This window comes from Osmerus mordax, chromosome 14 (assembly GCF_038355195.1).
Source record: "Osmerus mordax isolate fOsmMor3 chromosome 14, fOsmMor3.pri, whole genome shotgun sequence".
In the NCBI taxonomy this organism is placed as follows: Eukaryota; Metazoa; Chordata; class Actinopteri; order Osmeriformes; family Osmeridae; genus Osmerus; species Osmerus mordax.
In genome coordinates this window covers 6,343,478-6,370,800 of record NC_090063.1, presented here as the reverse complement: position 1 = coordinate 6,370,800, position 27,323 = coordinate 6,343,478, and the positions used below count along the sequence as shown (strand labels likewise).

General features: G+C 47.6%; 3 protein-coding genes across 8 annotated transcripts; 2 read left to right on the top strand and 1 right to left on the bottom strand.

The window, feature by feature from the left end:
- The first annotated feature begins 805 nt into the window (after positions 1-805).
- On the top strand, positions 806-19,321 carry LOC136957045 (interleukin-11 receptor subunit alpha-1-like). Its single transcript, XM_067251143.1, has 12 exons — positions 806-894; positions 12,207-12,303; positions 13,067-13,133; positions 13,224-13,396; positions 14,131-14,245; positions 14,831-14,991; positions 15,169-15,335; positions 15,463-15,607; positions 15,811-15,909; positions 16,309-16,408; positions 16,508-16,587; positions 16,969-19,321. Exons 2-11 carry the CDS (start codon positions 12,207-12,209, stop codon positions 16,584-16,586), a joined length of 1,203 nt encoding a protein of 400 aa, XP_067107244.1. The 5' UTR covers positions 806-894; the 3' UTR covers position 16,587; positions 16,969-19,321.
- A 456-nt stretch (positions 19,322-19,777) lies between these two features.
- Positions 19,778-23,142, bottom strand: tmem267 (transmembrane protein 267). Of its 2 annotated transcripts, none has more exons than XM_067251060.1 (3): positions 23,093-23,142; positions 21,733-22,154; positions 19,778-21,639 (listed from the first exon to the last, which is right to left on the bottom strand). In XM_067251060.1, the coding sequence occupies exons 2-3, from the start codon at positions 22,105-22,107 to the stop codon at positions 21,304-21,306; spliced, it is 711 nt and encodes a 236-aa protein (XP_067107161.1). In that variant the 5' UTR covers positions 22,108-22,154; positions 23,093-23,142; the 3' UTR covers positions 19,778-21,303. The 2 variants fall into 2 exon arrangements, with proteins under 2 accessions (XP_067107161.1, XP_067107162.1); XM_067251061.1 differs by having other exon boundaries at positions 21,733-22,151; positions 23,093-23,119.
- si:busm1-57f23.1 (uncharacterized protein LOC368621 homolog) lies at positions 22,303-27,190 on the top strand. Of its 5 annotated transcripts, none has more exons than XM_067251062.1 (8): positions 22,303-22,385; positions 22,827-22,951; positions 23,120-23,320; positions 23,426-23,507; positions 24,554-24,822; positions 25,901-26,052; positions 26,196-26,297; positions 26,884-27,190. In XM_067251062.1, exons 5-8 carry the CDS (start codon positions 24,729-24,731, stop codon positions 26,974-26,976), a joined length of 441 nt encoding a protein of 146 aa, XP_067107163.1. In that variant the 5' UTR covers positions 22,303-22,385; positions 22,827-22,951; positions 23,120-23,320; positions 23,426-23,507; positions 24,554-24,728; the 3' UTR covers positions 26,977-27,190. The 5 variants fall into 5 exon arrangements, with proteins under 5 accessions (XP_067107163.1, XP_067107167.1, XP_067107166.1 ...); XM_067251063.1 differs by having other exon boundaries at positions 22,304-22,385; positions 22,886-22,951; XM_067251066.1 differs by lacking the exon at positions 23,426-23,507 and having other exon boundaries at positions 24,648-24,822.
- Positions 27,191-27,323: the final 133 nt, after the last annotated feature.

The following is a 27,323-nucleotide window of genomic DNA, read 5'->3' as shown; positions in this document are numbered from 1 at the left end:
TGACTGGAATGCTTTAGTCAAGTTCAGTGGAAAAACGCAGTTGATAATAAATTGGAAAGATCGTTTTGAGTCATATTAGTGGGGGTCTGGAGAAGAAGGATATGTGCATGTTTGTGTCAGTTTCTGTATGTGTGTATATGTGTGTGTGTGTGTGAATAGTTGTATACATTTGTAATGTAAACACATAGTTGTGGTGTTCCACATCTGGAGAAGAAGCCCAGCAGCCAAAGCTCTGCTAGAACCGGTTCTAGCCCCAGGGTTAGGGCAAGGGTTCTGCCAGAGACCGTTGTAGAGGCTTAGGCGTGCGCAAATGATGGACACCCCCCCCCCCCCCCCCGCTCACACACATACACACACAGTATGTACGCAGATACACACACAAAAACATACCTGTGCGCACACACACACATTTCCCTAACTCTAACAACCAAATGATCCTACCCTGATGAAGAAACGCACACATACAAACACACAGGCCTACACACCTTGATGATCAGTCTACACTACAGTACATCCCCAGGGTGGAGCATGTTTAGGCTGCTTGTCCAGCCAACAGATATAAATAAACCTGTGAAAGATCAACTAAATACTCAACAGGTGGATTTGTCTCATCAAATACACGCGAGGGCTAAATATGACAGGCAATGTAGACCGGGACCTTGCTCGTTAATCCCGTTACAGGAAACCCAGACTCACTCCAGTCCTGATTGACGGGAGGCTCAGCCAATGGAAGCGTATTATCGACGGTGCTGTAAGTGGCACAATCTAACCGTGCCCGCTACACCATTCTCCCTAAAGTAACTCCAACAGATCGAGGGAGAAAAACTCGACCAAGTCGAAACCATGGAACACGACTTTACCAAAGTGCCTGTCCGACGTTAGAAGACTGTAAAGGTAGGTTTTTATTAAGTTAAAACGAAGTCAGTTAAACTGAAATAATACAACCCGGTAGAATGCTGGGGAAAAGTTTTCTTTAGTTATTCGGGAGTCGGGACTAAGATGCAGCCCCGTTAACACTGCAGTAGGCCGATAGCTACGGTGTGTGCTTAAGCCAATGTTTTTTATAACTTAGAGACGATAGTGTTTGTGACAGTAAGTGACAAGGAAGCGACCCGATGTTTATAGCGTAACCACCAGCCTTTCGCAGAGAAGTATAATATCTAATGAGACCTTTACTGAGTCAAAGATTGTAATTTGTATTAGATGATAAACTTTCACATATATATTTTGGTGTGTTCAGTTTGTAGTTATTTAAGTCTATATTGTTAACCAATATTAAATTATGTGAATATATCAAACAATATATATATATATATATATATATATACACACACACACACACTCACACACACACACTGACAGACATATACATAGATACATAGATATACCTAAACACAGGAGAATTTATATGCACAGTACAACTACACATAATCAAATATTAAAAATAGAAAGCCAAATACATTTTAAAATCTATCAATGTAGGATACTTCATATTGGTTCACTGCACAGGTCATAATGCTATTGCATCTTTTTAATCCAGAACAGTTATCAGACATGTTTACATAGCTCACTAGGAATAGTAGGTCTGTATCCTGTTTTCTGTCTCTTATATCTCCTACGTCCTTAACATCCATGTCCTACAGGATACGTCTCCCAGGTGCTCTATGTCTGCTATGTGTGTGTCTCCTCTACGCCTCGTCTGTGCTCCAGCTGCTCCATGGGTTTTATAGGAGACAGTTTACTGTACTGGTGGTCACTGGTCAGCTGCTGCTGTCTAATCACTGGCATTGTGTCCTGATGCCTGATCTGACAAAGAACCACAACACATCCATCATCATCACTTTCTGTTTCTGTCTCTCTCTCTCTTTCTCTGTCTCCCTCTCTTTGTCTCTCTCTCTCTCTCTCTCTCTCTCTCTCTCTGTCTCCCTCTCTTTGTCTCTCTCTCTCTCTCTCTCTCTCTCTCTGGTTCTCTCTCTCTCTCCCTCTGGCTCTATCTGGCTCTCTCTTTCAATTAAATTAAATATGCTTTATTTGCATGAATGTTCAGGTTAAATGTTAATGTTGCCAAATCAGTCCACAGTGAAGGGACAACACATGTAACTAGAGAGGGTACAATTTCTGGGGAAATTGTAGGGTGTGCTTGCTTGCGTCGGTTGCACAGGGGTCCGTTTTTGAATGACATTTTTACAACTGATATTTCTGTATATTTTATATAAAAATGCATACTTATTATTTATAAAGATTACATAGATTTTAAAGCATTTTTTTTTGCTGCTCATTTACAACTGAAAATACGAGTGAAGTGTAGAATGAAATAGATGTCTTCTCATTTCCCCTGCAAGAGGCAGCCTCATCGTTGAATCAAAACGAATAAATTTGGCAGACCGGTGTAAAAATTGACCTAATCTCTATGACTTAAACGTCATTTTAAGTTTTTCCCTTCTCATGATATTTTCAGGCATTTAGCCTACTCATTACATTCATTCATTAATAAAGAACCCCCTTTGAAGATTATTCTACGACGTTACCCGGTAGTAGAAGATGGAATCGCGATTCAAACAGTACCATCTGCTAACTGAAAATATGCCCCCCAAAACGTAAATAAGCTTGACATTTATTTAGTGGAAAATCGCTCATTCATAAAAAGCTCACTGGTAGCGATCATTGTCAGTAACAACGCAAAATGCGATATAGCCCTGTGTGGAGAAGCTGCCCCGGTAAATTGTACTACTACGGTACAGTACTAGACTACTGCTGTGTTCGTCTTGGTAGCGATTGCGTTGGTTGAATTGGATTTAACGTTCCGTTGTACGGTTGAAGCTGAAATTAATTATTTTCATGAACAGATTGACAACGTTTAGGCTGTGGCAATGAAGTTCAGGTTAGTAGTTAGATAGACTTTTGATTTAAGAAAGGGGAGTGCCGAACATGTTCTGTCGCCGTTTGACTTCCTAAACAGTAGTGTACTGTAGATGTTTTTGTACAGTAGTGTGTCTCGCGTAAGCTACAGCGTTGCAGTGAGCTACACTGGTTTGAAACCACAGGTAATGGTAATTTCACCAACAAATCGTTTTCTAATGTCAGAATAAATCCTACAACGAAAATGTATATGTGAGGAATGTTTATTTTAACGATTGAAAACAGATAACGCTACATCATAGACCACTGTAGTATGTGTTGCCCGGGCAACACAGGCTAATGTCATGATGCTAATACTTCAGTGAAATAGTAGACTACTGTTTCCGAAAGTAGATGTACTTCCTTAATAATATCAGCTTGTATTGTACATTACACATCACAATTGTGTGTCATATCACAAAGTAAAATGAGTAAATAGTTATCACCCTGGCCTCTTTTCTTGTGGCGTTTCTGCAGCTGCCTTGCAGTAAAGCTATAGTTAGCCTAGCTATCCCCCAAGTTTACAGATGCTAAACGAATGTTCTGGCAAAGGTAGTCACGCGTGTTTTCGTGACGTTAGTGACGCAGTGACGTTAGTAACGTCAGTGACTGTGGCTAGCAAATTAGCCACCGTTAACTTCACTTTTCGCCACAAAAACTTAACTTAAGCCTAAACCATGCAACGGAACTTAAATTCCAATAGAAGCAACTCAATCGCTACCAAGACGAAACTTTTGACACCTACGTTGTCTATGTAGGCCAAATATTGACTGAGTTTTAGGGGGGCAAAAAAAAAATAAATAATAATATATATGTGAGAGAACAAAGGTTGTGCTCTCGCCGAAGGCTTGAGCACACCCAATTATAAACATATCATAGAACTTGGAATTTTTCTATACATATATATATATATATGTATAGTATTTTCTCTCTCTCCATCCCTCTCTTTCTGTCTCGCTTGCTCACTCACTTGCGCACACACACACGCACACACACACACACACACACACACACACACACACACACACACACACACACACACACACACACAGGAGAGTTCAAACCCTTAAGTGCCAGAGGCAAAAACAAGTACCCCCTGACAATTATTCCATCTGAACCTTCTCTGATTGGGATTTGTAGGGAGTGTTGGTTTTTGTGTGTGTGTGTGATGTGATCCAGGAGAAAGATAAAAGGTTCAGTGAGATGAAAGGGACAGTATGAAGGAAATTTAGCGAGCTGAATTCCTCACTTCTCCTCCAGCCAGATCACTGTACTGACACAAGCTAGACTCAACTACATACAGCCACACACACAGCTACACACACAGCTACACACACAGCTACAGACACAGCTACACACAGCTACACACACAGCTACAGACACAGCTACACACACAGCTACACACACAGCTACAGACACAGCCACAGATACAGCTACACACACAGCCACAACTACACACATAGCTACGCACACAGCTACACACACAGCTACAGACACAGATACAGCTACACACACAGCCACAGACACAGCTACAGACACAGCTACAGACACAGCTACACACACAGATACAGACACAGATACACTCACAGCTACATACAGCTACACACATAGCTACAAACACAGCTACAGACTCAGCTACACACACAGATACACTTACAGCTACAGACACAGCTACAGACTCAGCTACAGCTACAACCATAGAAAATCCAGCCGTTTGCAGTTAAATGAAAAGAAACAGGTTGATTCCTTTCATTCCGTAATTACATTTCAGACTTCTACAACCTGATGGCATATCAAAAACACACAAACACTCACTGCATGAGTGAGTCACACACATTCCACTTTACCACAAGCACTGCCATGAGTTCACTATGCAAAATTTTAAATATCCATACCAATAAATCTCTCTCTCACACACAATGTTTTTACTCTTGGGACACTACGATGAAGTAGTGTCCTAAATGCATACTGTATGCCACAGTACGTAAAGAAAAAAGAATTGAGAGTGAATGGAGACGCTGGGTGTGTCTTTCATCGTCTCTCTGAGGAAGGAGAAGGAGAGAGAAAGAGAGGAGAGTATAGGAAGAGAAGAAAGAGAGGAGGATATAGGAAGAGAGAAAGAGAGGAGGATATAGGAAGAGAGAAAGAGAGGAGGATATAGGAAGAGAGAAAGAGGAGGATATAGGAAGAGAGAAAGAGGAGGATATAGGAAGATAGAAAGAGAGGAGGATATCGGAAGAGAGAAAGAGAGGAGGATATAGGAAGAGAGAAAGAGAGGAGGATATAGGAAGAGAGGGAAGGGAAAGAGAGGAAGGACAGATGAAGAGGCGAGAGAAAGAAGAAACCAATAGGTGGACAGATGAGGAGAGAGGAAAGTGAAATAGAGATGAGAGAGAGAGAAGTATAGTGAAGTTGCAGAAAATGCTTCAGCAGCAGAGAGGAGAGCTGGACCCCAGCTGGGCCTCATGCTAGTTTAATCTGAGAACTGCTGACTGAAAGAGAGAGAGAGAAGGGAGAGAGAGAGAGAGAGAGAGAGAGAGAGAGGGGAGGGAGGGATGAAGTGATAGATATAGAGCAGAGGGATGGTAGAGAGAAAGAGAGAGTGGATCAAGAGAGAAATAAAGGAGAGCAGTGTTAAGAGAGTTTGAGAGAGAGAGAGAGAGAGAGAGAGTGAGAGGGGGGGGGCGACTCAAACTCGGCTGATCTATTCTGCTCCACGAAGGCATTCAGAGAGTTTAATTTGAAATTGATTCCAGTCGCTCCGTGTGAGTAGAGGGAAATGTGATCTTGGGAAGGAGCATGAGCTGTAGCTGGGGACCAGGCTGGCAGGAGAGCCAACTAGCAGCATTCATACTGGGCCCAGAGAAACAGAGAGAGAGAGAGAAGGGGGTTAGAAAGAGGGAGAGAGGTAGAAAGAGGGGCAGGGGGGGGTATTTCTAATGAGGTTTATCAGAGGTGGTTGGGATGCAGCCCGACTTCATCAGGCCCACAGCTGTCTGCTTGGTCTAATGGTAGACCGAGCACGGAGCTGGGTTGGATCCCCCTGTATCTGTGGGTCTGTCTGCAGACATGGCCGCAGGATACACAACTCTGTTAGCATTCCAGGGTTTCGGCGTTGAGAGTCTGGAGGGCTGGAGGAACACACATCTGCTCTCTTACCTCCCTCCCTCCCTCCCTGTCTCTCTATCTCTGTCTCTCTCTGGTGCTAGCATTTACTACACTTTCTCTCCCTTCTCTTTCCCCTCCTGGTCTACCTATCTCCTCCGCCTTGTTCTTCTTTCTGGGCGTTTTTCCCCTCTGCCTCTGTCATCGCTCTTCGATCCCCCTCCCTCCCTCTCTCTCTCAGCCCGTATGTCACCAGTTAGAACACAAATAGAGCTCCGCACAGACGTAAACATGAGAGACAGGCGCGATCCCAATCCCCACAGAGAGCACGCCGTGTCCTCCACCAGAACACGCCTGTGTAGGAGAGAAAGCCAGGGGAAGACAGAGAGGGCGAGTCATTGTGAGAGAGTCATTGAGAGAGAGAGAGAGAGAGAGAGAGAGAGGAGGGAGAGAGAGAGAGAGAGAGAGAGAGAGAGAGAGAGAGAGAGAGAGAGGGAGAGAGGGAGAGAGGGAGAGAGGGAGAGAGGGAGAGAGAGGGAGAGGAGAGAGAGAGAGAGAGAGAGAGAGAGAGAGAGGGAGAGAGGGAGAGAGGGAGGGAGGGAGCGCGCCAAATCCAGACAGGGAGATGTGGCGGTACAGTCTATGGAGAGAGAAAGGGAGAGAGACGGACACATAGGGAAGGAATGAGAGAGAGAGAGAGAGAGAGAGAGAGAGAGAGAGAGAGAGAGAGAGAGAGAGAGGAGAGAGAGAGACGAAAGATATATGGCTGCTGCATGTTGGAACAGTCTTAATAGAGAATGTATGGTGTTCCCAGCAGCATGACTCACCAGCAGAGGCTAGTTGTGTGTGTGTGTGTGTTCTTTCCTAGAGGGCCACTAGAAAAGCTCCTATCTGGGAGATGTCAGTTTGTCAGTGGGTGGAGGGACATTTACCTTTTCTGTGAGTCATCAGAGAGACAGACAGACAGACACACTGAGAGGAGAGTGCATACTGTCTTCTACTTGATTTCCCAAGTAAGACCATGTTGTGTTGAGGCTCAGCTGGGAGCTAGCTGGTGCTGTTTGACACCCAAGTGTTTGGCTTGTTTGTTGTGATGGTGGGCTGTCAGTATAGACTCTATTCTGCTCTGTTCACGGTGCTTGTCTCTGTGTGTATGTGAGTGAGTGTGTGTGTGTGTGTTAGAGCAAGATATCCAGCTTATACTCTGTAATTACTCCCAGCAGTAGAATGGCGCCAGCCAAAGACACACACGCACACACACACACGCACACAAAAACTTGCCAGGGCCCGCCAGTGTTGTCAGCCTGTCAGACCCGGTCTGGTTCAGTCCGGTAGAGAAGCTGTAAGCTTCTGCTGCCAGATCTGGTCCAGTAGAGAGCTCCCTGGTGAGGGTCTGTAGGCTCTGTCTGGGCTGCTCCAGCTTCCTAAGCCACTGCTGCCTGTATGTTGGTTCTCTTCCGTGGTTCTGTTTATACACTGGCACGCAGTCTGTGTGCTCGTTCTGGGTCTGTACTGTGGTTCTGGGTGGTGTGGTGGTTCTGGATCTGCACCGTGGGTCTGGTTGTGTCGTGGTTCTGGATCTGTACTGTGGTTCTGTGTTGTGTATAGTAGTTCTGTGGCGTTTTGGAGTTATTGGGTCACCGGTACCAGATGTTTGTGTGGGTCAACACAGAGGTTTGAGGCTCAGCTCTGACTTACCACACCGCTGCCTCCTGGGTGTACGTCTGTGTTTACACATGTGGATTCGTGTGTGCTAGCTAAGGGTCTAGCCTACGGAGGGAGGGAGGGAGGGAGAGGAGGGACACTGTGCGGCCCTCTCTTTGTGAGGGATCAGGTGGGGAGCAGAGATTCGTCTGGACCCTGGGTCTCAGAGACAGGAGCCCGTCTGAACCCAACTGGAGTTCAGAAGTACATCAGGCCCAGATCAGTCTCACAGCTGTGGAGTGGAGTGGACCAGGGACCCACAGCCCTGCTTAGTTTACCATCAGAGATGAATGGGCAGTTGTTTGAAGGGGTCTGTTGTTGATGGTCTGTCTGCTATCAGCCTATAGAGTTTAGAAAGGTGGAATGTTGATGGAAGGTTGGAAGGCCAAAAGGGAGAAATGAAGGGTGATTAGTTTCGTTGACCAGTGTGTGCCAGGGGCAGCTCACAGGCTGGCCTCCCTGCCAGTACCCAGTGGAGTAGGACCCGGATCAGAACCAAAACTCTATCAGGGTCTAGAGCTGCCATTAAGCGATTACACTTACCTTAGCTCCAAACAGGACTCGCTTAGGTGATTCCGCACACACACACACACACACACACACACACACACACACAGACACACACACACACACACACACACAGCCCCCTGGCTGAGGCTGAGATTGTGCTGGGCAGTAGGCCAGGCTGTGTGAATAGCTGGCATCTGGGAGACATCTTGTACTGGAAGGCTGGAGGAAATTCCTGCTCTAAGGAACCCACTACTGATACTGCGAGGACCAGGCAACAACCAGGCTAGAACCATGCTTGGACCAGGCTTGAACCAGGCTAGGACTGTGCTAGACCCAACTAGTCAAGCCTAGAACTAGGGTAGGACCAATCTAGAAGCAGTCTAGAACCAGGCTACAATCAGGCTTGAACTAGGTTAAAGCAACGTCAGCAGTGTAGCTCAAATCCAGACAGCCTCAGAAAGGGGTAGGTAGGATGGCGGCAGGGCGGCAGGGCGGGGGAGGAGGAGAAGCAGGGCACCAGTGCTGGACTCCAGACAGCTTCAGAATTACACTTTACAGTTTCATATTATTCATGTGGCACACGCATTTGATCCAAAGCGACAAAAATGTTGTGCAAACACAAGGCACAGCAGGACATCAATGATCCGAAGTGCAGAGTAAAAGTACGGTCTGTATTTACTAGCCGCAGCGCAAAGCAACCACATCTCAGCCACCGGGCACGGTGAACAATAATAATAGTATCATAACTACCATGCGACTGTAACATCAGTGCAATAGTTCATAAGAGGGCCTTGAAAGATCAACAGCATATCACAATTGCAACATCAAACAATTTTGTGGGTGCAGTCTCTTGCCAGACAGCGGTACAAACATGATCTCCCAAAAATGTGTAGAGGCTGCTAAGTGCCTCTTTCGGGGCCTGTAGGACAAGCAAAAGAGTAGTTAGTCGAGGCGAAGCTGGAAGAGGAGTGTCTTGAGACCATGTCGGAAGGACCGCAGGGACGCAGGGGTGTGGAGCACTGCATGCTGGGAGTGCGAGGACCCCTCTGTCACTGAACAGGAGGAGCAGGAGCACTGTAGTCCAGCTGGACAGCCTCATACAGCCTCAGAATAGAGGATTGAGGCAGAGGAGGAGGAGGAACAGTGTACTCAAGCTGGTCTCCAGACAGCCTCAGAATAGTGCAGGCGGGAGGAGGTGCAGTGTACTGTAATGTAGCTGGTCTCCAGACTGCTTTAGAATAGGGGAAGGAGGAGGAGGAAGTGTACTGTTGCTGGACTCCAGACAGCCCCAAGGCCAATAGTAAACTGCTCCAGATCATTCCAGTGTAGACCTGGTTCCCTAGGTAACTGAATTCCTGTGTGTGCCTGGGTTCTTGCCTGGCTCCACCTAGACCCTCCTCTTTCTCTCCTCCACTCTGCCTCCTACCTCCCATTCCCTCCTTATGTTCTTCCCTTCCTCCTCTTTCCTCCTTTCCACCTCCCTCCCTCTCTCCTGTGTGCGTTTTGGCTAACTCTAATAATGTATCATGACTGTTAAGAGGAACTTGATTCTCCTATCCTTTTTTGTGTGTTTGCTGGTTTGTGGTTGGTGTATAACTCTGGCTATGGCTGGCTGACTTTCTGGCTAGCTGGCTGTTTCTGGCTGGCTGGTTTAAGAGGTGCTTTGTCCTGGAAGACAACCTTCCAGGTTCTGTCTAATGGACCAAGCCAAGCAGAACAGACCAGAGGAGCTTGTCTATGCCCTCACCTCGTGTTAACACGACTTTAAGGGGGCAGGAGGAGGAGGAGGGGAGGAGTACATGGGAGGAGGGAGAGGGGGACAGGAGGTGAGTGGGAGCAGGGAGCAAATAGATGGGAACCAGACACACTTTGAGGGACTGCTTATGGCCAGCGGTGGAAGGTCTCTTTGTGTGTGTGTACGTGTGCTGTGTGTGTCTGTGTGTATTTTGAGCAGATCTGTTAATCACTGCATTGTTATCTCCAGTAAAGGTCAGACAGCCACAATGTTCTGCCGCGTTGCCATGAGAGACCCCAGAAAAACCCTGTGTTTGCATGCTCGCCCTCACAGACGCCATCTTAAATTCACTTCCAGCTGTTAAACGTACAGTTCACTTCTCTGGCCTACCCCTCGTCACGCCATTCCCCAGCTACCTGTCTGAATAGCAAGATGGACAGAAGGAAAAACAGACAGACAGACAGACAGACAAAAGAATGTCTGGCTGCACTCAGCCAGACAATGTGAACGTGCGTTCTTTCATACAATTGAAGAAGGAGAGAAAGGGAGATGGGGTTGGTCAGAGATTTGTGTGCGAGTTGTTGGCCTTGGAGTGTATGTTTGTGTGTGAGAAAGAGGGATCGAGTGATTCTGGAGCGGTGAGTACTGCACAGCTGAGAAGAATATTGATCTGTTTACGAGAGAGGGAAAACAAGGGAGAACAGAGTGGAGCTTCTGCATTCCATCCCCTCTCTCTCTCCCCCTCTGTCCATGACCTGGCCTTGTCTGGCTGGCCTGTAGCTTAATTCCAACACACCCACACACACCCCTTGCCCCAGATCCCACTTCTCCTTGTGCTGCTATGACCCCCTGTCTCGGATAAGAGGGAGATTCTTGTAAATATTTGTTTCCGTTTTAATGAGTGTGTGCGTGTGTCTCGCGTGTGGATATGTGTCCTTGTTTGTCTTAGGTTTTTGTTAGTACGTTTGTTTATCCTTTTTCCCTGACACCTCCAGGGTTGTGGCTGTCCCTGGGGGCGGGCGGGGGGCTGCCTGAACCCAGGGGAGGGTGTGTGTGAGTCGGGGGCAGAGCCGGCCACTTCCCTGTCGTGGGTCTCAAGTCTGCATACTGGCAGTCTATTCTTGGATGTGTGGCCTGTATGCCTGAAGGTGAATGGTAGGGCAGTGACTCACTGCATAGGTATACTAATACACACACATACAGTATGGCTAAGGCACAGAACATTTTGTGGGAGGTAAGAGTTGTAGAGAGAGGGAGAGAGAAGGAGAGACAGAGAGGGAGAGAGAAGGAGAGACAGAAAAGGAGAGACAGAGAGGGAGAGAGAGAGAGAGAGGGAGAGACAGAGAGGGAGAGAGAAGGAGAGACAGAGAGGGAGAGAGAGGGAGAGACAGAGAGGGAGAGAGAACATGTTTGGGTTAGTGTGATGTGATGTTACTGAAGTGCTGAATGTCACATAGTTGTGATAGAGCAGAGCCCAGAGAGATACTGTCTGCCTGTCTATTTTTCTTTCTGTGTGTCTGTCTGTGTGTCTGTCTTTCTGTAGCAGTCCAGTAGTAAAGAGCAACCCTCTCACCATCTGTCTCTTTTCCAATTGGGTTTACTCTGCTCATCAGACCTGAAGAAATGATGCGTTATTTGTGATTGTACTCATATCTCTCTCGTCATGACAACCTCAGCTTTACAGGAAACGCCTGGCACAGACCGTGCCCCCTCCACCCCTCCGTTCTTCCCCTCCCCACTTCTACACCCCTCCATGCCTCCCCTTCTCTCCCTTTCTCGTCCTCAATCTCAACCTTCCTCATCACCATCTTCCTAGCTTTTGTCTTATTACCTCGCCCTCTCTGTCTCCTTCTCTCTCTCGCTGTCTCCCTTTCTCACTCTCCCTCGCTCTCCACCTTCTCCACCTCTGCCCCTCCCCCCTGCGATGAGGTGTTGACACCAGGGCCCCGGGGGGGTACTCTGCTCTTGTTGCTTTCTTTACATGATTGACACCTGAGAGAGCCCTGTGTGTATGTGTGTGTGTGTGTGTATTGCAGGAGTAAACCATAGGCCCCAGCATAGAGCAGCACTTGGTACTATGTTAGATCATCAGTAGAATATTCGTTTTTTTATGATATGCTTGTACCTAATATCTCTTTACCCCCGTCTTTCTCTCTCTCTCTCTCCCTCTCTCCCTCTCTCTCTCTCTCCCTCTCTCCCTCTCTCCCTCTCCCTCTCTCCCTCTCTCCCTCTCCCTCTCTCCCTCTCCCACCAGATGCCCAGTCTTGTGTCCTGTCATCGGGGTCTGATAGTCATCCTGTCTCTGTCTCTCTGCATCTTACCCCTCTACACTGAGACCTGGGCCTATGAAGGTACACACACGCACGCTCACGTACTGGACCCCCCATCCCACCCTTGGACAGTGTGTGTTAAGTCAACATCAGAGCTGAGCCTGTATTTGACTCTCTGTTGAAGGAGGGGCTTGTGATGTATCTGTTCCTGCTAGGTGGGGTTTTATATGTTTTGGGACCAGGCCAGTTACTGTGTCGGTCAGCTAGATCAAATGACCCTTGTGCATTTCAAGATCAAATCAAATGCTCCTACAGACTAGCACACTATAGGACACTCTTAGGGCTGTCTAGTACAGACCAGACCACTTTCAGAGCTGTCTAGGACAGATTAGACCTCTCCGGCGGGCTATCTAGTATAGACTAGACCATGCCTAGTAGTAACTACCTAGGGTAGTTTAGTAAAGACTAGAACACTGTGGCCAAGCAAATAATACACTCCTGCCAACACACCCTGAACACACAGAGGTACTGGACAACACACATACTGAGTGTGTGTGTGTGTGTGTGCCTACTTTGTTCTGAACTTGGCAGAGAAGCGGCATATGGCTGTTATTCCACTGCAGATATAAATACCAGCTTTGAGCTGAAAGACCAGTGCCAACCATACACACACATACACACACACACGCATCGTATCAGCATCATCCTCACCCCTCAGTCCCCGCTCTCCTCAGTAGTGACGACTATCTGTTTCTCAGGACACTGTCATAAACTGTTCATGTCACAGCTGACAGAAATGTAATTCATTGTGTGTGTGTGTGTGTGTGTTTGTGTGTGTGTCTAGTATCAGACGTGCAGTATGGGTGTCTGGGCTCAAACGTGACCCTACAATGTGGAACATCAGCAAGCAGGTACTGTATGTGTACGTGACTCTGTGTTACTGTGTGTGTGTGTGTGTGTGTATGCATGTGTGTGTATAACTCTGTGTAACTGTGTTACAGAAGGATGGTGGGGGAGTGGCGTCTCAACAGTAGACCTTTGGCATTGCTATGGTATCAGGTGACATCAGAGGGAGGGTTGGTGCTGCCGCAGGTCGACCTATCACACGAGGGCAACTACAGCTGTCATGACAACAACGGGCTCTTCCTCCACTCTGTCAGACTCAAGCTAGGATGTGCGTATTTCTTTTGGTCTACCATACATTGTCGCTAAATTGTGTTTGCATGTGTGTCCATTCATGCGTGTGTGTGACGGGGATTTACAACGGGGCGGGGAAGTACAAAACATTCACCAAAACTACTGTAACGTCAAAGGTACAATAGTACATACAGCTTTGTATGTCTTTAAACAAAGCTGAACTATGTTTGGTGGAGCCTCACTACTGTAGCATGCTACTACAGGAAGCTTATTTAGATATTGCTATTAATGTTTACATGAACAAAATGACCGATACCAATGCACCATACAGGAATTCGGCTCTGGACTGGAAATGATGTAATTGATATGTGGACTTCCATTAGCTAATATCTGTTAATATTAAAATGGTATGTAGTTAATATCTATTAGTACAGTGTTAGACAGAGTAGAGATGCCTCCTCTCCCTGGCCTCCCTAAGTACAGACACACTGGCAGAATGACAGGAAGTCCAACATGCAAAAAGGAAGTCCACTGGTGAGACAGGAAGTTGGAAGCTAATCTTCTGCCTAGGAACAATACTCTGGACAGGAAGGGATGTCATCAGAACAGCTTCCTGATGTGGACCGATGCAGAGGGGCAAACCCCTCTACAGGGAGGTGGCTGTGGGTGTGTTTTATCAAACAAAGGAAGAACTCGACACAGCTACAGTAGGTTGTACACACTCAAGGATCCAACCAGAATCAAGCCCTCATTTTACACTCTATTTCCCAGATCCCCCAGAGAAGCTAAGTGTTTCCTGTCAAATGCCCAATCATAGCCTGGTTATATGTTCATGGGTGGAGCCAGTGAAGAGCAACCTACCTTCCCAGTACTATGCCTCCTACAGGTAAGACGGGGGACACTTTCTACCCCTCATCCCCATCCCCTTACCCCCACCTCTAACTACCCATTCTTACCCTCCAACCCCCATCACTAACAACCCCTCCTACCCCCACCTCTAACTACCCATTCTTACCCTCCAACCCCCATCACTAACAACCCCTCCTACCCCCACCTCTAACTACCCATTCTTACCCTCCAACCCCCATCACTAACAACCCCTCCTACCCCCACCTCTAACTACCCATTCTTACCCTCCAACCCCCATCACTAACAACCCCTCCTACCCCCACCTCTAACTACCCATTCTTACCCTCCAACCCCCATCACTAACAACCCCTCCTACCCCCACCTCTAACTACCCATTCTTACCCTCCAACCCCCATCACTAACAACCCCTCCTACCCCCACCTCTAACTACCCCTTCTACCCTCCTACACACATCATTAACCGCCAATGCAACCCTCCAACGCCCACCTTTAACAACCTCTCCTACCCTCACCTCTAACTCCTCCTCCTCCCCTCCTATGCCCAATCCTTTGGCAGTCCCCCGGGTGTCAGACAGTGAACCTCCTTCCTTTCTGCCCGGCAGGGGGCGGAGCGTTGTGAGTCCGTGTGTGATTGACCCCTCCCTCCAGTGCTGTATCATCGAAAGGCCGTCCATATATCAGCCTTTTCATAAGTTGAACATCACCCAGGCCAATGCCCTGGGCACCGAGACCACCCTCGTAAACATCCAGTTCGACAAGCTCTGTAAGCAGCCGTCTGTCTGCGCGTCTGTCCGTCCGTCCTTCCGTCCAGTCATCTGTCTGTCTGTGTGCCTGGTTTTGTCATTGGCTGAGAATCGTTCTCGACTTGTTTGCGCTTGAAGCATCCCCTAATAAAGACCTCCCCCCCCCCGTCCCCCTTCCCCTCCACCTTTTGTTCCAGTGAAACCGGACCCTCCGGAGGGCTTGTGGGTGGAGGGAGTGCCGGGCTCTCCCAGGAAGCTGAATGTGAGCTGGCTCTACCCGTCCTCATGGCACCAAGACTCAGTCCGCTTCCCCCTCTCCTTCCAGCTGCAGTACCGGCCCCTCGGCTCCAAGCATTGGTCCACTGTACGTACCTGTCCTGCTGGGGCCTGTGTGTGTGTGTCCTCCTCTTCATCTCTTCGACGTCCTCCTCCACCTCTCTTTTTGGCCCCTCTCTCCCGAAATAACTGTCCTCCACTCTCCAACCCCTCAGTTGGAGGGCATGTTCAGCCCCCTGGTGATAACTGACGCCCTGGCGGGCCATGAGCATGAGCTGCAGGTTCGAGCCCGTGACCAGGTGGAGTTGAACAGCCAATGGAGTGGATGGAGCCCCCTGCAACTGGCCTGGCCCTGGACAGGTCAGGCACTGCACACACACACACACACGTACGCACACACACACACACACACGTACGCACACACACACACACACACACACACGTACGCACACACACACATACAGTACACATGAATAACCGCAAGATATCTTAGAATCGCTTTTAGAATCGACTGTGTTTTCAATGTGGCACAATATATAAATATGTATGTTTGCGTGTGTCAGATCCCAGCCCAGAGCCAGAGGAGTTTGATGACATATTCCCGTTTCCTACTGATGAACCAGATGAACCTGACAGCAAAACCTCCACTGAGAGCTCTCGCAGTAAGACACATGCATATTGGTCACACACACACACGCACACGCACACATACACTACACACACGCAGATACAGCCCCATGTGATTGATGTAAGTGTTTGTGTGAAGGCTGTAATAAACTGTTTTAGATGAGGTTTCTCCTGGGAGTCATTAAACTTCACAGACAAACAAAAAAAACATCATCAGCTCCACAGAGATAATCACAGACATACAACACACACTGATCTATCTCTGTATCCCTCTCTATCTTCCTCCCTCTCTCTCTATCTCTCTCCCTCTCTCTCTCTCTGTATCCCTCTCTATCTTCCTCCCTCTCTCACTCTCTCTCTCTCTCTGTGTCCCTCTTTGTCTCTCTCGCTGTCTCGGTCTTTCTCTCTCTCCCGCCACCCCCGCCCAAACCCAGGACCTGAGGATGATGATGCTGGTGTGGGCCTGGTCATTCTCATGGCGTTGTTTGCTGCCTTCATCTTGGTCACTGTGACCTTTCTCTTCGTCCTGATGTGGTGAGAAGCTTCTGCACACATACGCACACACACACACATACACTTTAGGATATGGAAGAACTCATCTTCATTTGTCTACTTGTTCCGCTGTCAATCAAGGGTGAGGCAGAGAAGGCAGGAAGAAGGGACCAAACAGGAAGTGACCTCCATGGTGAAGTTGAAGTCAATGCCAGTCTAAGGTGAGTCAGACACAGACCCCTGAACTGCAGCTGGAACCAGAGACTGGTTGTTGTGGTCCTGGGTTAGCCTGTCTCTCTGACAGCCTGTCTCTCTGACAGCCTGTCTCTCGGACAGCCTGTCTCTCGGACAGCCTGTCTCTCTGACAGCCTGTCTCCCTGACAACCTGTCTCTCTGACAGCCTGTCTCTCGGACAGCCTGTCTCTCTGACAGCCTGTCTCCCGGACAACCTGTCTCTCTGACAGTCTTTCTGTCGGCTCAGTAATCTCTTTCCACACTGGAGCCAATGCTTAGATATTATTTACACAGTACATGCTGTTTAACATGCCTCTCCTCCATTTCAACTCTCCTCTCTTATCTTATCCTCCACCTCTCCTCCTCAGCCCTTGTGGTTCATACAGAACAGGAACACACCCCAGTCGCAGGGCGTGCCAGCCACATCACACAACCCACAATGCACCTGGAGCCTCCACACGCAATGACCCATAAACCATCTGGAGCGTGTCTGGTCAAGGCGCCTCTTTGGACTAGCTCCTCTCTGGGGTCACATGACTGAACCTCAAACCTCACAGCTGCACTTGGACTGGATGTGGCCCACCCAATCAGAAACAAGGCTGTTATGTTCTAGAAAAACTGCCAGCCCCTGAACCCAGAAGTGCGGTCCGGTTCTCTCACAGTTCTGTTCTCGTACTGTGTGTGAGTTCCCGGAAGAGAACTTCATCTCCGTTGTTTATGTGACTGTTGGAACGCTGTACAGCCAGCTGGGCCCACCGGTTGGCTGAGAGCAGGCAGCATCGAAGGGCATTATTGGTCACTTATTGGTCCACTAGTTGTGGAAGTACATCTCCTGCTATTGGCTGCTTACACCCATCACATGACGAAGGGGACGGGAGAAACGTGGATCTGATGACATCAGTGGTTTCCAGCTCTCCTGTGACTCTCCCTTCCTCCCTCTCCTTCTTTTTCGCCTTCTCTTTCTCCTTCTCTTTCCCCTGCTCTCTCTCTTTCTCTCTCCTCTCCCTCCTTCTCTTCCTCCTTCTCTTCCTTACCTTTATAGGTTGCACTACCCCTGACCCAGCCCTCCTCCCTCCACTCCCACCCCCCCTCCCTCATCCCACCTTCACAATCCTCCCCAAATCCAACAGTTCTCAGACCCACCACTATGGGGATGAGACACTGGAGCTGGACAGAGGATATTATGGTCTGTTTCAACACAGTCGTGCCATCGTCATGGTGCGTCCAGCCAGACTGCTAGTGAGGTCTGTCTACTTTATCGTCCTCTCCACCCAGTATATGCATGAACTCTGGAAGCTTTTTCTTGTAGTAATCGTTGTATGTTAACCAATCACAGAGAAAGGTTTTTCATGTTTCTTATCGTTGTTTCAGAGAAGACGTGTATTCAGGTTGTGTGTTGTGTGTGTGTGTGTGTGTGTGTGTGTGTGTTCCCCAGTCGTGAAGCTGTGTTGTTAGCTAGCTAGCCTCTCCCTCCCCCCTCACACACTCTTAACCCTTCCCCATGAGGGTGTGCTTCACCTGATGATCTACCTCCAGCTACGGAGTCAGGTCGGTTCATCTTCTCAGTGAAAGCGACACGGCAGCAATCGTGTCTCTCAGAAACATGTGACTGTTCATCCCCAACAACCCTCGAGTGCTGGCATCCTAAGATACCGTGCAAAGGTGCCGTTCTAAAGACAGCGTTTCTGCCTCCCCCCCTCGAGTAGCTCGCTGTTTTGCTCGTCTGGCCAGCAACTGACATGGAAAATGGCATTCTCATTGGTGCTCAGAGCAAGGGGGAGGAGCAGAAGCCAACATCAGTTCCACATACACTGATTTCAAACAGGCAAAGGCCGTTACTGTCTCACAAGTTATGCACAAGTTATGAATCTTTCGGAGCATTTCAGCGTGAGGACACATCTGCAGCAGTAGTTCTGGAGAGAGTGGCGCTGCCGTCCGGACATAGTGATACCAAAATGAGTTTGCAGGGTAAAAAAGTAGTGTGGCCGTGGTTTATGGTTACTACGGTTGTTTGTGTAATGAGGCCTTCTGGGTAATGTGGTGTGGTGGCAGTTGGAGTTGATTAGATTTATTTTGGTTTTCCGGTGTGACTGTGTTGTTTGAATTGGTAGGTTGCGTTGGTATGCGAGAGACACAGAGACCGTTTTCAGATTTCATGGAGGACAAAAGCGATTGTTCATCTGAGTGACTCATTCTAAATCCCCGTGACCCTGCAGTTTGACAAACCCAGATACTTTAGTTTAGCAATAAAGAATCTTCATCCAAACGTCCTCCAGTTCCAGGAGAGGTCTGTTTGGTCGTTCCGCCAAGCACCTTGTGGGACCACTGACTGAATTTAAGGCTCGATCATCTTCGGAATCTCAAATCTCAGCATTCTCAATCTGAACTTGAAAAGTCTTTTTTTTTCTTTTTCAAGCAATATCCAGTTTATTTCTGTGGCCAGTCCACCAAACGGCAGTATGAAATGACTGTATTGCCCACCTGCCCAGGCCTGCGCAGTGACACTCACCGTTTATTCATTGGGACGTTTCTTTCTTGTTCACTCTAGCCTGAGTAATGGCAACACAAGCATCTGATTTGTCCAGTCGTTATGGTGTATCTTCACACGTCCAATACAGATTTGTACATAGTCTATTTTGCTTCACATGTACGATAATACAATAAGCTGTTTTCATACTTTACACGTTTGTACTTCTGTGGAATAAATTTTGTATCACTCTCTTGGTTTTCGTGTTGTCACACACTTTATATTGATTGAAGGTATTGAAGAAATTTCAAACAGCTGAAAAACTCTAGTTTACTGCTCTGGACCAAGCTGATCAGCTGACCACACACCCAGGCCAGCTGGACCATGGTTTCAGAAAGAAAACCAGGAAGTTACATCACAAGATCCCCCAACTCCCCCTTCCTCCCCTTTCCCTTTCTAACCTCTTTCCAACCCCAGTTCACTGGAAAAACTCCACAGAATGTTTCGCAGTCAATGACCCCTAACCCCACCCTCCTAAATTAGAATCTCCATTGCCTGACTGAGCAGAAAATCATTTCCTGTCTTGAGGATTTCAAGGTCAGTAATGTTATCCATCTGGATGTGTGAATAACTGCATGTATGGTGTTTGTGATGTGTGCGCACACATGTTCTCTGGTGATTAAAACACAATAAACCACACAAACACAGGATCAGTTTATGTTTGGATTAATTCTTAAAAAGAACAATGTTTCCAACAACCCAGTCTCCCCTTAATCACACAGAACTCAAACCAATCTGAAATAACTGGACGGCTAACATAAAAAATAGAAAGTCAATAAATAATATTCCAAACCAACAAAATGCATTAAATAAAATGTGCACAATTCAACATATTGCATTAATTAAAGACACATTAGTACAGCAGCAGTAGTACAGTAGAAGTTTGGTGTTTGCAGAGTGAGCTCACATGTAAAGGAGATTCGCTGAAACTGGGGGGTTTATGCATCCTGTTCTCAGTTATCTACAACCCAGTTCTTGGACAGCTACCCTCCTGTGGTTTTACACTCCAAACCTGCTCTGCTCTCCAACTCTAGCTTAGTTTGACCGGTTTCAATAGCCTAGTTAGTCCGTTCTTAAGCTGAACCACATCAGTAACACCAGCAGCTAGGTAAAGAAATGGTATTTCTTTAGAACCCAGATTGGAAAGCCCAGTTCTGTGTAAACTGAGAGAATGTGACTCCATAATGCCCCCTGGTGGACACAATGGTAACCTGCAAACCCCTCTCCCAAATGCAGTAACTTCATACGTGGTCAAAAGTTGGCTCGTCAAAAGTAAAAAATGCGATGAAGGTTAAAAATCATCAGAAGTCACAAAGAATATTGAACACATAAGGAATGTAAAGGTGTTGTTGATGGTTGTAGTGCTCCTAGTCTAACTTGGGGACAGTGTGAAGAAGTGACTTTTCTAATGTGAACTACACCAGCTACTGTATCCACTAACAACAAGCATCCCCACCAGAAGGTGGTTTGGGAAAGCTCTAATTTACATACATGGAATCATAGAATGGTGGTGTCAGCTTGGCACTCACACGCACACGCACACACACACGCGCGCACACGCACACACACACACACACCCTGTACAGTACTAAGAAATATGTCATTCATAGAGATGTTTCCAACAGTAAAAATCCACCTCATCACCAAATCACTGACTGACAGACGCAGAGGCAGGAGACCGACTCTTAGCTTGGTCAAGAAAGAGAAAGATATAGGAGCAGAGAAAGTAGAGCATACATAGAGAAGTGGAGGTAGAGAAGAGGGGACACGAGAGAGAGATAGGTAGTAGAAGATTTGGGGTTTAACATTTACATTTAGTCATTTAGCAGACGCTCTTATCCAGAGCGACTTACAGTAAGTACAGGGACATTCCCCCCGAGGCAAGTAGGGTGAAGTGCCTTGCCCAAGGACACAACGATATTTGACATGGCCGGGAATCGAACTGGCAACCTTCAGATTACTAGCCCGATTCCCTAACCGCTCAGCCACCTGACTCCCATAAGTTTAAGTCTCAGTGTAGCCGTAGGCTGCGGCCAGAATTTCACATAGATATGAGTGAGGCATTGTGGGATAATAAGAGTCTCTGGTGTCCGTCAGGGGGGAAGAGGTCATTTGGCGAACCCGTGCTTGGAGATCACATCAGTGGTCCCGGTTAGAGGTGAAGGGGTCAGGGGGGTCAGACGTCGATGGCGACCCCGTGCTTGGTGGAGATCATGTCCCTGGTCCCGGTCAGGTACATGAGGACGGAGCACAGGTGAGGCAGGGTGGCGGTGGTGCACACGTACAGCCAATAGGAGATGGCCGCCGTGTGTCCAAAAGGGTAGACCCAGAGGCCGTGGCGGGTGCCGTCCCTGATGTGATGGGACGCCATGGCGATGAGCAGCATCCAGGGCAGGGAGCACCAGGAGTCCTTCAGCCTGCCCAGCCACATGAGCAGCCTCAGGGAGAGGCACAGCACAGGGATGAGGCTGGAGCAGTGCAGCGGGGGCCGCTGAGGGAGGCTGACCGCTGCCTGAGAGCGAGAGAAACAGAGAGGAAAAAAGAGGAGAAAATTGAAAAATATCGAAAAAGAGAGAGAGAAATAGGAGGAGCCAGGGTACCCTACCTTGAGCGACAGAGACCCCGCCATGTAGAAGTGGTCCAGGTCTATGGCCGAAGCCAGGAACCCGGCCAGCAGGACCTCATACAGGTCGCTCCTCTTCCGCAACCCAATCACAATGGCCCAAGACCAGAGCCCGACCAGGCCGTGGACGCCGTTGTCCAGCAGGGCCCGGAGCCACAGGTGCTGCTGGAGCTGGACCAGGATGTGGTCTGCCAGCACACAGAACAGGCCCAACCCTGCGGACGCCAGCACGGAGGCAGAGCTGAAGGTCTGGAGGAGGGCCTGGGCCTTCTCCGTCTCCACGGCGAGGCTGAGAGGCATGGACATGCCCCCTCCCGCTTGAGGGGAGGAGTCGAGTTTGGAGTAGAACCCTTGCATGGCCGAGGTCTTCTCCTATAGGCTGTCAGCAGGACCAATGGGGGCTACTGGGGGACAGGGAGAGAGAAGTGAATACACTATTACAGCCCTCTCTCTCTCTCTCTCTCTCTCTCTCTCTCTCTCTGAGAGTATATATATACACACACAGAGACCCCCCTCCTCTTTCCCTCTCACACACATACACTTTGGGAAGTTACATATTGCTCTAATTATTACCTCCTAGTCTTACTGCTGGATAGACGGATGTTGCAAGAATGATGTAGAACAGGCAAATCAAAGTAGGTCTCTTTTTCTCCCATCTTTCTATCTCTCTGATAAAAATATTGGCCAGCCTCATAATAACCAATTAGCTACTCTGACTCTGCACTGTGTGCCACTGGGTCCAGTGAGGGCTCTCTAGGGAGGGGAGCAGCTAGCTAGCTGCTTTAGACGGCTACTGTATTATCCATAGGCCTGTATTATGGAAGCTAGCTAGTTAGTATGGAGTGACAGCAATCCAGCTTATAACATGCTGTGGTGTGCTGTGGCTAATAGGAGCTAGCTAGGCAGGTACTGTACCCAACTAAAACCAGGATGAGAGGATGCTAGCTAGCTGCTACCACCAGCTGCACTAGTGATTTAAAAGGAGCAGAACAGTGCAAGTGTTAAGCTCTTCCAAATGTTATTAGTAATTGAAGGCTATAGAGCTAATTAACGAACATTAACACTATTCATCGAAGGAATCTAAATCGGATCACCAGCCGTCTACCGAGCACTCATCTCCTACTGCTTTGTGTAGGCGGAGACTAGTGTGCTGTCATGGCAATGTCAAAAGTGCTAACATCGTTAGCCTCTAGCTAGCTGGGTAAGTACAAGTAAAGGCTAAAACATTCATTCGATTTAATTTCCAAATACAGATGTATACTAGCTACGTTAAAACCCCGTCATTTAACAGCCGGATATATTCCTATATAGCCTAAGTCGAGCATAATATAACGATACTCACCCCATACTGTGTTTGTTTCAACTCTAGCTGTCAGCTTTCGTGTATAATGGTCCAACGTCAACACAAGTAACGCCCAGGCCCTGTGCACAATGGCCGGTTTTCATTGGGAAATATAGTTATCATTCAAGGTTTTACAGAGGATTACTATCCAATCACAGAGCAGTTGGTTCACAAAGAGGACCCTTTCGTCAAGCATACCATCAGAAAATACGTCTCATCTCGTTTCAGGTAAGAAACTAACATTAAAGATTTTTATTCTTAGGTGGAACATTATGTTAACATCATTATTTGGCGTTTGGTAAAAATAAAAAAACACTCTTTCTAAAATTCCAGTGCAAATAAGAAATGTCAAGGTGTGCTCCTGCTGACAAAGTTTGTTGAAAACACAAGTTTAAAAAATACATTATTTGAAACCGTAAGTTTATTTTATTTTATTTATACAAATAAATAATGTTTAGATCTCGTCTTGCTAATGTGTGACTCCAGAGTAGACACAGGGCTAGTACTCCATTGATTACCTAACATGTAAATTCCATGTCTGTCTATGATTAGTGACTTTACATCACTGGTTATATTATAAATGAAAAAAAAAATTTTTTACTACGAAATCTACTAGATTGCGTGTGTATTTTAATAGGGTGCGCTAATGAGATGCTGATGCTATATCCAGTTTGATGTCGTGTTGGGTGAGGAACCAAGCATTATGTCTGCTGAGAGATTACTGGGGTCAGGTCCGAACAAAAGCAATGAGCTTGGAGGAATTAGTGGTGGGATACGGGGACAGGAAGTTGGTGTATGTGGGAGGCTTGGAATGATCTAGTAGGTGGGTAGGTGGGTGGACGGAGACAGAGGACAGACAGATGGACAGGTGACATGTCTCTGATATAGCTGCTGTACTACTAGCTCTTAGGTCAGTCCTGGGGACAGGGGGGGGGGGTTAACCAAAGCTGCACGGTGGTACGGCCGGCTGTATTCTTTGCACAGAAAACACAAAAACAATACACCTACACCCAATAGTACTACTCAGCAGTACTGTTTTAGCAACAATAGTGCTGGCCCCATCTGTGTTGTCCGGCTGAGCGAGATGGCTGTGAGTGGCAGGGCTCCTGGTCAGGGGGTCCTGCTCAGCCTCCACAGCAGCCTGACTCAGAGCTAGTGACACTGGATGAGTCTGAATCACAGAAAGCCACAGAAAGGACCAGTGCTCACATACACATAGAAAACACCCACACACCCAGGCACGCCCCCACACACATAATACTCACATGCCCACAAACATAATACAGACAAACACATAGGCACGAAAAGCCACTGATCTGTGTGTAAGCTAAGTGGCGTCATTGCCAGGAAGGGTGTGGACTTAACTGACCGGTTAAACATTCCAGAGCTTAAATACAGAACTCCCTCCCTTTTTCCTACTCTCTCTCTCATCATCTCTCTGTCCCTCCCTGTCTAATACAGCATTAGCAGACCTCCCTCCCACTCTCTCTCTCTCCATCTCTCACTCATTCTCTCTCAGGCTCTGTAACAGTCGAGTCTCCTCTCCATCTTCCAGTCGGCTCCAGAGGTCTGCTTTGGGTTTGGTTCTGGTCGTCTGTGTCAGGATCCCAGGTCCGGTGGGTCTCTCATCACAACCATGGTTCCCCTGCTCGTCCTCCTGCTCTCTCTCATCTCTGCCCTCCAACTGGGCCACGCAGAGCAGCCTGTGGAGGAAGAACTGGTCTCTGTCAGTAAGTACCTGAGCTGCTAGGAGCACTGGTGTGTTGTAGTCTGTGATAACTGGAGCTCTGGTGTGTTGTAGTCTGTGATAACTGGAGCTCTGGTGTGTTGTAGTCTGTGATAACTGGAGCTCTGGTGTGTTGTAGTCTGTGATAACTGGAGCTCTGGTGTGTTGTAGTCTGTGATAACTGGAGCTCTGGTGTGTTGTAGTCTGTGATAACTGGAGCTCTGGTGTGTTGTAGTCTGTGATCACTGCTCTGGTGTGTTGTAGTCTGTGATAACTGGGAGCACTGGTCTGTTAAAAGGGAACGTTATTTGTCACTTATTATAGGTAACCACAAACACAGAGGACAAGAAACTAAAATCTGTTTAGACTCTTAACAAAATGGTCCTGTGGGATCTTATGAAAGTGAGTTAAGTGGAATAACCCCCCCAAAACATTTTTATCATGATTTGTTTGAAGCGGATGAAGCACTCTTATGGCCAATATTCTAATCATAATTATATTTTAATTTGAACAAACCAGGCTTTGTCTCTTTAACTGGGGAATGTAAATGAACAGCCCCAACAGGAGCTACATGAGAGGGTGTTTCAGAACATCAAAGATGGGAGCCTTTGAAGATTAATTTAGATGGTTTTGATGTCAACAATATTAGGCTGGCAGATTCAGCCTGTATATAACCTGTTCCACACAGACAGCCTCTCTGAAACCTCAACATGCCTCTCATAGAAATGAGTCATGTCCTGTGGCGAAGCTGTCTGCTGAGCTCACATGTTGACCTGGGCATGCAGCTGCATCTGGCTGGGTTCACTCTTCCAGAACGTTCTGCAGACTCAGGGTTTTGACTCGCACACCCTGGATGGGCTGGGCTGCTATGCTGTTGTTGTTGTTGTTGTTGTGGTACAGGCATTGCTGGGTTTCCTTTCCTGGTCCTTGTTCTATAGTCCTTGTCCTAGTTTGTATGTGGATTGTGTAGACAAGGTACTATTGTATTGTAACTCTGTGTGTGTGTGTGTGTGTGTGTGTGTGTGTGTGTGTGTGTGTGTGTGTGTGTGTGTGTGTGTGTGTGTGTGTGTGTGTGTGTGTAGGACAGGTGCAGCTGCTGGGGGGCTGGTTCGAGAGGAGTGCAGACAGTGAGGAGGTCCAGGAGGCAGTAAGGAGCGCCATGGAGGACTTCAACAAGAAGTCCAAGGCCAGGAAGTACTTCAAACTCATCAACGTCACGTCCGCTGAGACACAGGTCGGATTCCTTTTGTGTGGGGGGGTGTGTGTGAGTGTGTCGTTGTGTATGTTCAGAGTGTGAACGGGGTGGGGCGGGAGGGGGGTGACTGTGTAGGTGCATGTGTGTCTGTCCCTGACAGTCAGTCTCTGTGGTGTGAGCAGGTGACCAATAAGATCAACTATAGGATCCAAGCTACGGTGGGGAAGACCAAGTGTCTGAAGACTGAGATGACAGACATGGAGTCGTGCGTTCTGGCCAGGAAGGTTGGTACCTTTTTTAGCTTAGTTCCCTTTAGCTCTCATACACATGGACACGCAGTACATTGATGTGCATGTACTGTAGCCTTCAGTCTGTGTTTCTGGAACAGTATGTGAAAGAACAGGACACACCCTATCATAAGCTACCCAATGTTCATTTATGTCAGCTGATGTCAGCTAAGAACGGCAGCAGTTCTGTGTGCTCCCCTGGCCTGATGTGTGTTTGGGTGTGTTCCCCTGGCCTGATTTGTGTGCGTGTGTGTGTATGCCCTGCTGGTTCTGGTGGTTTCAGCAGTGGAAATTTTAACAGTGTCTCTCTGTGTAACTGCTGAGTCAGACAGTACTAGACACACTTGCAGAATTAATCACAAATGTCCAGAGGTATGGTATTTTTCTACATTTTTACATGCGTCTGTGTGTTTGGTTTATGTTATTTATTAGTTAATTATTTCAACAAATTAAACCGATGATGCACCACGTGATCAGAATAGATTTAATTTCAGACATATGACAGTTTGTAGGATGTCTTCTAAACATGGATGGCGTGTCCTGAGACACGTGACGTGACGGGACACATGTATGTGTGTTTCAGCGTCTGACCTGTAAGTTTGAGGTGAAGTTTGACCCCCGCACAAACACGCACGAGGTGGTCAGCTCCTCCTGCCACAAGCAGCCCGCCGTCTGAGGAATCCAAACCTGCTCGCAGGAGCACGGTCCTTCAACCAGCCGCACCACAGCTGCAGAGACCCGCTCCAGCCAGGACCGGCCTCGTCCGCTGACCTTCATAGCGACCCCCATTTTAGAACAATCTCAGTTAATCGGAGATGTATTTTTTCTTGTCGTGATTCTTGTTTTGTTGTGATTTTAGAAAATAAAAGTGTCTGACGAGATACATACTATTCATGTTTATATGAATTGTTATTATGTGACGCCACATTAACAATCCTGGATCCAATCCACTTCTCCTATTGTAGGAAGTAGGAAGGTCAGAGTTGGAATAAAACGAGAGAGAAAGAGGGAGAATGCTGTGTG

Coding starts and splice junctions, on each gene's coding strand:
- tmem267 (XM_067251060.1), bottom strand. CDS start 22,107: ATGCAAGGGTTCTACTCCAAACTCGACTCCTCCCCTCAAGCGGGAGGG. Junction 21,640..21,732: donor CGGGGTCTCTGTCGCTCAAG/GTAGGGTACCCT, acceptor TCTCGCTCTCAG/GCAGCGGTCAGCCTCCCTCA.
- si:busm1-57f23.1 (XM_067251066.1), top strand. CDS start 24,729: ATGGTTCCCCTGCTCGTCCTCCTGCTCTCTCTCATCTCTGCCCTCCAA. Junction 24,823..25,900: donor GGAAGAACTGGTCTCTGTCA/GTAAGTACCTGA, acceptor GTGTGTGTGTAG/GACAGGTGCAGCTGCTGGGG. Junction 26,298..26,883: donor CGTGCGTTCTGGCCAGGAAG/GTTGGTACCTTT, acceptor TGTGTGTTTCAG/CGTCTGACCTGTAAGTTTGA.
- LOC136957045 (XM_067251143.1), top strand. CDS start 12,207: ATGCCCAGTCTTGTGTCCTGTCATCGGGGTCTGATAGTCATCCTGTCT. Junction 13,397..14,130: donor TGTCAGACTCAAGCTAGGAT/GTGCGTATTTCT, acceptor TCTATTTCCCAG/ATCCCCCAGAGAAGCTAAGT. Junction 15,336..15,462: donor GCTCCAAGCATTGGTCCACT/GTACGTACCTGT, acceptor CCAACCCCTCAG/TTGGAGGGCATGTTCAGCCC.